Source organism: Plectropomus leopardus, chromosome 22, assembly GCF_026936395.1.
Source record: "Plectropomus leopardus strain MGB_pleo_1.0 chromosome 22, ASM2693639v1, whole genome shotgun sequence".
NCBI lineage: Eukaryota > Metazoa > Chordata > Actinopteri > Perciformes > Serranidae > Plectropomus > Plectropomus leopardus.
The window spans coordinates 14,599,615-14,612,587 of NC_142197.1; the positions used below are offsets into that span (position 1 = coordinate 14,599,615).

The 12,973-nt window shown below is 39.2% G+C and overlaps 1 protein-coding gene across 2 annotated transcripts in view; it reads right to left on the minus strand.

Annotated features, from left to right (window-relative positions):
• Positions 1 to 2,715: 2,715 nt before the first annotated feature.
• The window catches only part of gsap (gamma-secretase activating protein), a 45,840-nt gene continuing 35,582 nt past the window's right edge, over positions 2,716 to 12,973 (minus strand). The window contains exons 29-32 of one of the 2 annotated variants that reach the window (XM_042511377.2): positions 9,574 to 9,635; positions 7,452 to 7,556; positions 5,749 to 5,845; positions 2,716 to 5,523 (exon numbers count right to left, since the gene is read on the minus strand). In XM_042511377.2, the coding sequence (XP_042367311.2) occupies positions 5,423 to 5,523; positions 5,749 to 5,845; positions 7,452 to 7,556; positions 9,574 to 9,635 (365 nt within the window). In that variant the 3' untranslated portion in view covers positions 2,716 to 5,422. Of the gene's footprint in view, positions 5,524 to 5,748; positions 5,846 to 7,451; positions 7,557 to 9,573; positions 9,636 to 12,973 lie in introns of those variants that run through there. The other variant, XR_015775519.1, reaches the window with a different exon arrangement.

Below are 12,973 nucleotides of genomic sequence, written 5' to 3' on the forward strand. Positions count from 1 at the left end.
CTTTGCTGCTGTCAGTTGTCTCTTTCCCTGCTCCTACTTTGACTAAAAACTAGCCTGACAGAGTTCATGTTGCCTGCAGTCTCCTGCGTTAGGGTCCACCTCCTCCAAAACACAAAACAGATATTCCCACAGTTGGGTTTTGGACTGTTCCTGAAATAAATTTCAGTCCTCTTTATCAGAGACAAGAGCAAGTAAAAATGTAGTTTAAGAAAAGACCAAGACCTTAAAAACTGGTCCTGAGACTAAAACTTCACTTCAAAGCCAGCAGCAAAGTCAAAATAGTTTGCCAAAAAGTTGAACTAAATATCTAAAATACTGACATGGGTCATTGTGGGAAACTTGAGACAACTTGAGAAACATGAGAAAACTCAAAAGTTTGGAGTCTCAAGGCAAAACTGGCCTGGCTGACACGTTCATGCCAATGTTCAAAAATCATAACAATTAGATCAACCCAATCAGGTTGTAATGGAGATTTTCTTTCTTCCTGAGTGGAAAATAGCCTCAAATGTGCGTTAAAATGGGAATCCACAGCAAGTGGAACCAAGTTATGCACACACATAATTACAAATCTGAACTTATAGCTGAGATTCAGAGTGGGTGTTTGTGTGGGCAAGTTCAGGGAACACAGCAGATGAACATGCAGCTTCAGGAACGCTGAGTCCCTGACAACATTAACCTCTCGAACCAGCACCAAAACATTTCTGAAACTGACTGAACTTTGTTTTAAATTCTATCGGAGATCCCAAAGTTTCCAAGATATCCCGCATGTTGGGTTGAATTTAGGTATACATAAAATGTAATCTATTTAAATTTTATGGTGAATGTATATAAAAAATATGCACAAAGCACATAAAGTATTTTTTATTTAAGGGAGCGGTGCAGACAAAAACAGTCTTGGGTTTTAATATTTGACTCATGTAAACAAACTAATACAGATTATGGTATGAGATCTTTTGATGAAAATGGAGGGAATCTGAGTGTTAACAGGTTAAACATTTTGAAAAGTTATAGCATGTTCCTTGGATTAAATTTGAGGGTTTTTTTTTGTCACCACAAATTAAAAATGACTCTTTTTTTTTACCTCATAACTAACTTGTTATCCAAAAAAAAAAAAAAAAAAACTCCAATTACTTATTCAATTTAGTGTTCCAAGGGCCACATTTACCTTGCTGTTGACACTCTCATTAAAACAAATCAGAAAATAAATAAAAGATTTGACCCACAGAGACCACTGGCTTTTAACAGTGTGGCATGCAAGTGGATCAAACCCAACCAAAACAAAAGTTTGAAACAAATTTGAGTAAAGTTTTAATATTCTCTGCCAAGTTGGATTTGACTCGAATTTATTATTATTTTGAGACACTGAAAATAACATAAAAAATCTATTGTTTTTGTTATATTTATATATCTGTTAATAAGTCCTGCTCCACTTTTTTAAGAAGAAAAAAATGCCGAAACATGTAACTGCTGTCCGGCACAAACCTCGATAGGAGGTTTAGTCACAAGTTTTTATACATTTTGCTGTTTGAGAAATGGTCAAACCCACTGATAGACATTGAGGGGAACCGATAGAATTAAATTTATGAAAAATAAACGAAAACAGGGAAATGTGGAGATACGAGATTTGCGCCCAGCAATAACGATATATAACGCCCATCCTCCGCTTCCCTCATGGTTCACACAGTTAGCTTTTATCTGCACTGTTGCTGTTTGGCTCTATTTAAGGAGTTAGCGCTGTTTGCTGCCAGTGGCCAGCTCAGCCTCCTCCACGCTGAGAACTGTGTGCAGACAATTCAAACACTCAAACCCTCAAACTGAAACCCCTCAGGAGGATTAATGAGTTAACAGAATATTGAACAGGGGGGGAAACAGGATCCTGGTGACATAAATAATAAATAAACAGTTGAAACAGTAAGATAAAAGCCATGAATAATCTGATAGGAATATGGGGCTGCGTCAGACAAAAAAAAAAAACCATGGCAACCACTTGTGTAAGCTGGGATACACACTGTGTTTGCTAACCTCTACAGAGGTTCAAGGAGGCAGCAGGTTGAGTTTATCTGAATTTGAGGCAGTCCTGTCCACCCAGTGATGTGATGTGTGTGTGATCATCCACTGCAGGCTGATGGTGAGAGCTGTCAGATTCTCTTAGCCCCCAACTGTTTGTGCTTATTAGCCGGCTACATAACACTGACTGCATAACAGGGTGTGGAGGAGGCAAACGGGCGGGAAATTAGCGATGTTTTCACATTTAAAAGAGGAATTCCCCCAAAGAGAAATGATTTGAGTTGACTGTACTGAAATGGTAAAGTTCAAATAAAAAAAAAAGTGTAATTTGGAGCAAATGCAGGTTCTGCAAAACACACATGCATGAAAGCGCGATGAGTGTGCTCCGCATCGAATGTGAGTCAGCGTGTATGATGACTGACGCTGAGGTTATTTCCTGACTTCAGCTGAAGTCTGCTGAATCTGTCCAAAACACTCAGGTATTATTGAGAATTTGAGAGCTCATTCCCTCCACTGAACAGATTTCCGAGCTATTTTACTGTAAGTTGAAATCACTTCCTAATTTATCTCGAGGCTCTACAATGCAACCGGCTCTCAGTCTTCGAGGCTTGAAAAGGAAATTCGCTGGAAACAAAGCGAGCCAAGGTCTAGCTGTTGCCATGTTCTTCAAAAACATGTCACTAAAAGGGAGGAAAAATACAGTGAAACTTGAAAAAAAACTTTTTTATTTATATTCCGTCTTACAAAACTTTTCTGTGTAAACATAACAACAAACACGAGTGATTATGAAATCCCTTTTTTTTTCCAGGCGAATGTTTTGTTATTTCTCGTATCACAGCACGACATGAAAAGTAAATAGTCTCTGGTATTTAGTCTCAGATGGTGCCAACATTCAGATGCTACAAAAAGGATTACGAACACATGCCACACACATTTAAAAACACACACACGCGCCACTGCTAAAGAATTTCTCAACTTACAGTAAGAGCTCAGTCATGATGGACTGCACGCGGGCACGTTATTCATACCAGATGTTAAAGTGTGTGTGTGTGTGTGTGTGTGGACAGACTGAGTAATGTCTTTTCTCTTTTTTTGTCACTTCAATTCTTAATGCCTTTTCTTAACCTTGTACTGTCCTCTTTGATTTGATGGCCTGTAAAGCCTTTTGTAGACTCATTTTGCAATGTGCTGTATAAATTACGTCGCCATAAAGTTATTGTAGTTTGCTGTATTCCCCTTGGGACGGGTATCAAGACCATATCAGAGCTGAGTTAGGGGTTAGGGAGTACCAAAAACAAAGATGCAAACAGTATGTTTTGTTTGAATTCATCTCTTCATTTATTTTCCAAAGTTTAATAGTCTCACAAAATTTTGCCAGTCTTAGACTGTTTTTCTTTTGCAGTTGCTTGTATTTAGGCAGTGTTTAACAAGATTTTAGCTATTTAAAAAAAAAATATATATATTTCCCAAAATAAAGAAATTAGGATCATAGGTATCCTACCAGCACTAATAGCTTATCAAAACATTAGAAATGATACCAAGTGGGAGCAAGCGCAAAATCCATTGTATTTGTATTACGTATTTTGTGCTTTTTGGCTGCAAATTGCTCATCGAGATAGGGAAATCAACTCTCCAGTCAGTAAATTTTCCTTCTGCTGACTTCTAGCTAGCTGCTATCTAGCTAGAGGTCAAGGTTTTCTGATGGCGCCAGCTGAAAGAGCATCCTGCTAACCGTTGTACAGGTGTTGGAAAATAATTAGATGAACTCTGTGCCGCATCAGGAACTGTAGTATCCTCTGATTCAACTAAACTTGGCTAAATCTTGGACAGCACCATTCAACCAGGAGGCTTTTTTTCTCTATGCTGACCTGACAGAGCAGAGGACTCTGGTGAGAGAAGGAGAGGACTGTGCTTCCTGGTGAATAAGGACGGCTGTGACGCTGGAAATGTGCGGTGTTGTCCTTGTCCTGCTGTGGATCACTGCTGCTGCAGTACGGTGCTGCCCGTGTTTTGGAAGAGCGACCATGCGGCCGTCTTGTTGAGGTCTGGACATTTAGATTGTTATATAATTTTGCAACCAGAAACCATGAATAACCAGAACCATCCGGAAACATGGACAATTATAAAGCAGCAGCCAACAATGTCAAAAGATACAAAAAGGACGAAATGATAGAGCTCAAGTTAAAGGATCACATTTTACTGGAGTTTTATCTTGTATAATTCCATATATGATGAATAAATGATTTATTTTGAGAAAGCTTCTCATTATCTTGAGATAATATTTTTTTATTTTGATGGTTTTTCATTGTTTTTACGTTAACTCACTTTTTGAAATACTAACTCTTTGTTTTCATATATTTACTCATCGATAAATTACTCATATTTTAAGATACTAACTCATTATTTTGAGAAAGCTTACTATGAGACTGTATTTTGAGATAACTCATATTTTAAGATACAATAATTTTTATTTTACACTTATTTTGAAGAAAGATTCTAATTTTGAGATACATGCTTACTTTATTGATTATGTTTCGAATTACTTTGTCATTCTGAGAAAGTTTCTCATTTTGAAATACTAACTCATTATTTTGAGAAAGTTTCTCAAAGAATTATAAAGACTAAACAGAATCCTTTTTCATCATACAGACAGAAATGGGATTCTACACACCTGTGCCCCTTTCAGCTGCAAACACTGTGTATAACTCAGAGTTAATACCAGATTAAATGCATAGCAGGAACTGATTGACTACTTTGTCCACAAAGCCTTTTTTCAGCATGTAATCAAGTTGATGGGGTGCAGCGGCATTACAGGAGGCACAGAGGGATAAAACAAGATTTTGATTTATACTGTTTGCAGTATTTGACATCAATGTTCATAAATTGTATGAGAGAAAATGGAAAAGTTGTGGAGAGAATCGTTACTGCTACAGAGATTGGGTTCAGATAAATAGCTGCCTGCAGTTATTGATTTTCAATAAAAATTTGAAAAGCACGTTTCCTGAAATTGAATTAAACCACTAACTGAAGATCTAACTGTGCTCCCCGTTGTGTTATCATTTTTTGCAGAGTCCCTCGCACATGTCAGTACATGTCAGAAAAACAGGGTGACTTTTTTTCATCCATTCTGCCACATATTCTCCCTTTCATGTTTTTCTTTTTTGGGCGTCTCCATCCATCTATCCTCCGGCCCCACCCTTATCTGTCATCACGGAGAGAGAGCTTGTTTATGAGCACCCTGCCTTTCAATCTCTCCATTCATCTTTCACTTCTCGCCCTCCGTCCCTCCATCATCTACCCATCCGTTACTTATCCTCAAGGCCCAGTCAATGATGACTCTTCTCTCAAACGCATTTTCCTCCTCATCTGTTTCTCCCCCCATCCCTCTCCGCCCTCCCGCTCCCCTCCACATCCTTCATTTTTCCTCAAAGCCCAGCAGTATTTGTGTCTGTTTCAGAGCCGTCTCCTCCACAAACCTGGCGTCCACGTTCTCCTGCTCCTCGAAAGGGTTCAGAGCTGCAACAAAGGAAGAGGAGTTAGAAAGATACAGCTTCTTGTCGAGGATATAACAACAGACACAGCCGAATGCTTCCTTCCTGGTGCCTTCATGATGGAGCTGCATTTGGACCACATAAACGCACACATTGTGCCTTATAATCCTCTAAGGGCCTCTGTTCCTAAAACCAGGCAGGCGCACGCACACACACACACACACACACACACACACACACACACACAAACCTTGTTCCTCGATATCAGAGAGCATTTTTGCCAGGTAGGTAAGAGGCAGAAACTCAGGTCTGAAGCCGGGCTTGTCTCTGCCAGTGAATGCAAATCCCTGAGGAGGAAGAAAAAACAGAAACACAGCTGTAGATTCTGCAGCTTTTCCAGGATGCACACAGTTAAGACAAATCTGCAGCAAAACCCCAAAAATAAAAAAATAAAACCAGTCACCTTAACTCACTTGTTTCCCCTTCTGGATAAAGTTGGCTGCAGTTTAACTTTTTAAGCAGCCATACATCCTTATCTGTCAATGCTCAAAATGCCACTGGCTCAGCTGGCCAATTAGCTGACTAAAGCTGGCCAATAGCATCGTGAAGTGGATAGATGAAGTGTGAGCCGTATGGCTGGGGTCACTGTTTAAACACGTTTGATAAAGAAGGCTAAGGAGGATTTTTTCCTGTATGTGTAACACTGCAGAAATAGACTCTTTATTCTGGAGTTAACAGTTTTAGGGCTGCAGGATTTTAGACCAAATTTCTGTACATTTCTTCTCATTTGCCTCTGACTTAACACAATATTTTTTTGAACATGGGTGATTTAGACCGATATATATGGGGTGATTTTTCACTGCATTCCTTTTCTGTTTACTTCAATGAATTGTTTCTTGACGTTTGAATGGTTAAAGTGATACTTTGGCAATTTTGAACCAACTTTGCATTATAACAATGTGGGTAGCATATGGAGATGTAGTGTCATAAACTTCCCTCCATTTAACCAGCGCCCAGATCTCCCTGATCATCTCTCAGCTCAAATTAAAAGTTTTTGCTGGCTCTAGGGCTGTTGCTCGAACTACCACAGACACGGACACAAAGAGTATAGAAGTGGATCAAGAGAGAAACCCATCCCTCTCTCTGACACTCTGAATAAATAGTAAAACTAGGCATTGCTGATCGCATATAAACAAAGATTTTATTTTTTACCTAAAATATCTTCAGAAACATATATATGCACATATATTTTAGTGCACCATTTGGCTGTAATATGAGTATTTTGAATAGGAAGTGGTTGCCATACTGTTTCCTTTCTTGTAAAAATGGAGGCTAATCACGCAGTTAAACTAGACAACGCTGATCAAATAATATCAAGATACTGTTACTGTCTTGCCTTTTTCTTGCCTAAAATGTTTCATAAACATATGATAGTGCACTGTTTGGTTGTAATTTGAGATTTTTTGTTGCCAGTCAACTGCCATTTTGTTTCCTCTTTCAAAATAACAGACTTTACATCCTCCACCAACAAGAGTGTTTTATTGGTCCGCTGCAGTGCTTCCATCCCTTTTTTCTGTGTTTTCGCTGGTCAAGTAGCACCAATTTTAAAAGTATTGCATCTTCGTACTGCATCGACAGCCCATTTTTTTACACTGCAAGAACTACCTGTCATAAAATAACAGCCCACCACAAGTTTTGAAAAGCTTGTCTTGTCCCACAAAAACTTAAACCAGCAAATGTTGGGCATTTTTAGCTAAACTGTCCAACACTTTACTTTATGACCAAATACCTGCAAAACTAGCAATATTCTCATCAGCCTCAGCTGTACTTTGAAGTTACTGCTTATTAGCAAATTCACACTCTGCCAAGGAGATATTAACTGTCGCTTGTGAAAGTCTGCAGTGCTTTTTGTGTCAGAGAGAGAAACACGTGTGACGCACTGTGCTGTGTTACCATGTTTTTGCTGTGTTTCTCCAGCAGCGTCCTGACGTAATCTCTGGAGATTGATGCCGAACTGACAGGATGGTCCCACATATGGTAGATCCTCTGCTCCATAGGCTACACACACACACACACACACACACACACACACACATACACACAAAGAGTTTATATTTTAGGCATGTATCTCATATTATGAAAAAATTAATCCCTGAAGCCAGTGAACATCTGTCCCTTTCTATTTTGCCAACTGGAACTGGAAACCATTGCTGAGGAGTTGACTGCTAATGAGAGATTCCAGAAAAATGGTATTTATCAGTGTTGTGAAATCGACACACGGTGATAAATAACACTTAAGCAAGCAGAAATTACAGGTGTGACTGACAATAAGAAAGAATGCAGCTTTTTCTCGCTTTCTATCCAGCTTCAAATATGTTATACAGAGCAGCTGGATCACCTCAAGGATTATGTTATTATTAGAGGTGAGAAGAAACAACACTGCAAGCTAATCACAAAACTCTGTTCCAGAACTGATTAATGCATCTAGACTTTATGTGGCAATATGGATCAAATCTTCTATGATGGTATAAATAGTTTTTATTCTTTATTTTCCAGAAGTTCAATTGAATTGCATTGTTAGACGTGTAATTTGACAGATACATCATGTCAGTAATGTGATGGCAAAAATCACCATTTTTAATCCAAAATAGGCCATTTGTCTAATGCATGTAAATCCTTGTCCCCTTTTTCACCACTGATAAGTCACATAACCTTAAATGCCTTCACCATAGGCATTGCACTCTGATAAAGCGTCGGTATTTGACGCCCTGGGAATGAGAAAAGGCTTGGTCTTTCAGCTCGCTGAGTAAGAGTCCCAGACCTATATCCACACTTTATTTTAGCTCTGAAGACCTGCCCACTGAGCAGCAGGCTGACCAGTAAATTGGATCAAAGGTTACTTGACCCGTCTTCACATGTATTATATGTCAACAGGTTATGGATTCAACTAAAATGTGATTATTCCATCTAAGATTGGGATAATTATAATTATTTTCAGGTGCTGCATGAAGTTGTGTGGTAATTTTAGGTAATAAAGTGCATTTTAAGAAAGGTTTAAAAAATAAACTTTTTTGTTGCAAAAATATGTTTTTCTGCTATTTTTCTGTCAAGTTAGACATCTCGAAGCCCCTCAGATTCATCTCACAGCCTGTAGGGAATCCTGACCCCAAGGTTGAGCCCTGATATCATATTGTTATATATTGATACAATCTCAACAACCAAGTGAACATTTACATAAAAAACTGGGCTTAGTTTGCACTTGCAAAGAGCTGGTGTATCTCTTATTTGTTGCTGCAAAAATGTGATTTTTAATATGAAGGTCTACTAGAAATCCACTGGGGTTAAAGATGTATATATTGAGAATTATGATGGCGCCGCTGGGTTCAGGCAAGAAATAAATTTCCTGCAGTTTGCCAACACCTCCTGTTTTCTAGCTCTGTCGGAGTTTGTGTGTGTGCTGTACCTGCGAAATCTCTCCCGCCTGCCAAACTCACCCAACAAACTCCTGATGGGCAGGAAACAGAACAGTAACACCAAACAATCGACATTCCTCTGACCACAATGCGGACGGAAAACACACACACACACACACACACACACACACACAGACACACACAAAAGAAATATACTGTACCCACACAAGAACACGTGGAAGTTACACAACAGTTAGGGACACACATAAGCACGGGCTCAACCGACAACTACCTACACTACCCCCTCCCCAACACACACTCTCACACACACCAGCCAGTTATACAAGTGCTTTGTGTTTGGCTCGAGGGGGGCTTGAGGGAGATGAGACCTAAAATAACTTCAAACTCTTAATTGGACCAGAATGGGAAGTTTGGGGAGAGAATCATTAGAGAAAAGATCAAAATGTCCCCCCTCACTAATAGATTATAATAGCCTCATGCATTGTTTTTACCGGCTGGGAAATTCAATCCGACCATGAACCGCTACATTTCAGCTCCAAGTTTGCGCAATCAACATGTCATCATTTGGGTGGCAAACTCATTTGAACGACTGCTGGCCCTGAATAAAAAATGTTTGGCCGCACACTCAGACACAGAAGTACCTCGGGGAGTCTCTTCAGTATGCTGAACTTCAGTCTCTCGTTGGCATCACTGTTGTCCAAATCTAAACACAAAGAGAAAAGAGATGAGATGTGCTGCTAATTACTCATCTGAAGGACAAATAATGCATTGTCACGCCCTCTATCTATACTCGCATGTCTAAATGAAATGCTCAAAATCCTTTGCAAGGAAACACGGGATTAAAGAGTTCTTATTTTCTTTTCACTTCATGTAAAATAAATGCAAATAAAATCAACAAAATCCCACGTCGCTTTAACTGTTCTTCCCGTATGCTGATTTCCATAGCTAAAAAAGCATGAGAGGGATATTTCACTGTTATAGAAAACAGACAATGTTTTGGCAAACAAGGCTTCACAAATGATCCCCCGAGCAAAGAGGATTCTGAGTCAGCACCACTTTCTTATTTTGGCTTTGAGAAATTTCCCGGGTGTATTTTTTTGTGTGTTGCAGGGAGATCCATGATCCGTTCAGAAAGGAAGCAGAGGAGCAAAAAGCCTCTGACATCCTTTGATCCGGCAACTTGCCTCAGCAGCTCCCGGGCGACTCCCCGGTGTGAAGGAGCATTCTGGGAGATGAAGTTCACGTTGGATGTTATGAAGAAAAAAAAAACTGCCTAAACTGACCTCTCAAAAGGCAACGACATAAATGCCGGCATTGTACGTTTCTGCAAACCACAGATATGTAACATTTTTACCTGGGTCGTGAAGATACACCGTTGGTCCAAACTGAAATTTCTCAACGACTATTGAGCGGATTTACATGAATTTTTGTGCAGACATTCATATTCCCCAGAAGAGAAATTACCTTCTTTGGTGATCCTTTGATTTTACTCTTTGGCACCACAATCAGGTTGACATTTGAGGGTTTTTTTTCAGCTCATGATTTATCTAAATTGCTGAAAAAAAATCAGAATTATTGGCAGCATTTCAGATGCTTGGAACCCAAAAAAATATGTCTGTGTGTGTTTGTAATGAGGCAAAAAGTGCACACCTGCCAAGCCAATTGCCCAGGATAAATTGGTACAAACTGAAGTAGATATATACTTATTAGATTAATCCCTGGGGAGAAGTGACGCATGGACCTTCTCACTTCAAAGTCCTAAAACATCCTTTTCTCTCACTTTGAAGTTTGAAACCATTTGGACTCGGGCCTTTAAATAATCTTTTCATCTTTGCGGATCTTTGTTTGTTCTCTTCATGAGAAAGAACCATGTAAACTATATCAAGATCAAGAGTGACAAGGATATTTTAGTTCAGTTGATCTCAGTGCCAAGTCATGATGTTTGGCCTTTGAGAAACGTACTTTCCATGGTATGAAATCCACACCAAGACAAACAAAATAAACAATATCAGCATTTTTGAATGAAGCACTGAATCCCTGCTGTAGCTTATCTTAACCTTTGACCTTTCTGTACAATACAAAAGTATCCAAAGAAAAAGAGACGTGTTTTGCCTGTTTCACATGTCAAACTGGTTAATGTTCACACGCAATAACAGCTGCCAACACGCTCTACCTGTGGTCACAGCTCTGTGGTGTGACCTGCTTTTACAGATTCAGAGGTCATGAATTAATCACTCTTCAGCGGCAACCATTAATGCTGTTTCACCAAATTGTATCTCTGTATGTGCAGGTGTCAAATCAGGTCAGTTTTTTTATATAGCACATTTAAAAAACAACACGTGTTGCTTTCCAGTGGAGGCAGATCAGTTAGGATTTGCCTCAATACAGACTGAAAGAAATAAAGGTGCACAAAAGACATAATGTAATAAAATAAAACAATAATAGAGAAAAAGCAACAACAGAAACAGAAACCAAAACTAAATTGAGGTCCAAGAGTACTAAAATGAGAACTTGGGAGAAATTGGAAAAAACCCACAACAGATTAAAAAGCAGTTAAGAGGATGCTGGAAATAAATTACACATTCATTAAATGAATAAGTAAGACATATGAACTCATTATTGTGAAAATTAAACCAATTAGTTTTGTTTTGGATTTTACAGAGTCAGTTTTGTTGCCAAACCAACCCCCTCTCACCTTTTCAGCTAATGACAATAAACAATCAACAACACAATAAAATCACAATAAAACAGGCTATAGTAAAATCATAGGTATGTATGCCTGATCAAAGTGAATAGTCAACTTGTTGATTTATAAGTCTGGACCTGGGTTAAAAAACATTGTAGTAATAAACAGTAATTATAAATCAACTGAGTGGTTGCTGTTCACAGCTACAATACAATAATCTCCTTTAACAAGGCTACGTCCAACTTGTTAGCTAGAAGCTTTTAAAACAAATATTTAAAACCTTACAAATAAATAGTAATAGACATAAAAATAAGGATTATAGATCACTTTGCAATGAAAGGGGGAGAGAGAGAGAAGGGAAGACATGCAGAAAGGGGCCGCGAGTTGTAATCGAACCCGCAGTCGCTGCAGCAATGACAATGCCTTCATATATGGGGCGCCTGGTTTATCCATTGAACCACCTGACGCCCCGAAACTGATATCCTCTTAACAGTAAACCTTCCCTTCACAGACCAAGACCACGAGTGTGGGCACGTGTAACTATATTGAGGTTTTCACAGAAACAGCATCCAGGACAGTCAGCCTGAGCTTGACGCACAATAAAGCATTTCTAACTCTCAGGTTTGCTCACTTCAGCCTCATCACTTCTTCCTCCTTCATTCCCCATCCACAATGACTGTTGACTGCAACTTCAACACATGTTGCTCCCTCAACTCTTCCATCAACAACCGCTCCGACTCAGAAACATCTGCGACTTCCAGACTCAATCAGTGGCACATCACCGCGGGTGTGATAGTCGCAGTGTGTTGCCTGTTTGGTATTCCTGCTAACATCACGGTAATAGTAAAACTCGGTCAGCATCTGCGCGGCTCCTCCATGTCGAATCGCCTCTTTTTCAACCTGGCAGTGTCGGACCTCCTGTGCCTGCTTTGCCTTCCTGTCGGTGTGATCGTTTTCTTCATTGGTCCACAATTGACACAAGGAGTCTGCCAACTTCTCTTTTACATCTTTTTTTTCTGCATCACCTCTGACTTGAATATTCTGATGCTGATAAGTATTCAGAGGTACTGCCAGGTATGTAACTAACATCCCCATATTTTATGTAAATTATAGGAAAAATAACATACAGGTAGCACTGTGCATTTAGTTTGAAGAAGTGGACAGTACTCATTGTGTTCTCAGGACCTCTTTATGCTCTCAGCTCCAAACGCTCAGACAGATATTGGGAAAAGGGCTTTTGGGAATTCCACACCCTCAGCCTGGAATTTGTTGCAGAATGACTTAAAACTCAAGGAGCCATTGTTGTTCAATGTTTTTAAATCTAAAATGAAAGACTTAGAAGCAGATTTTATAGG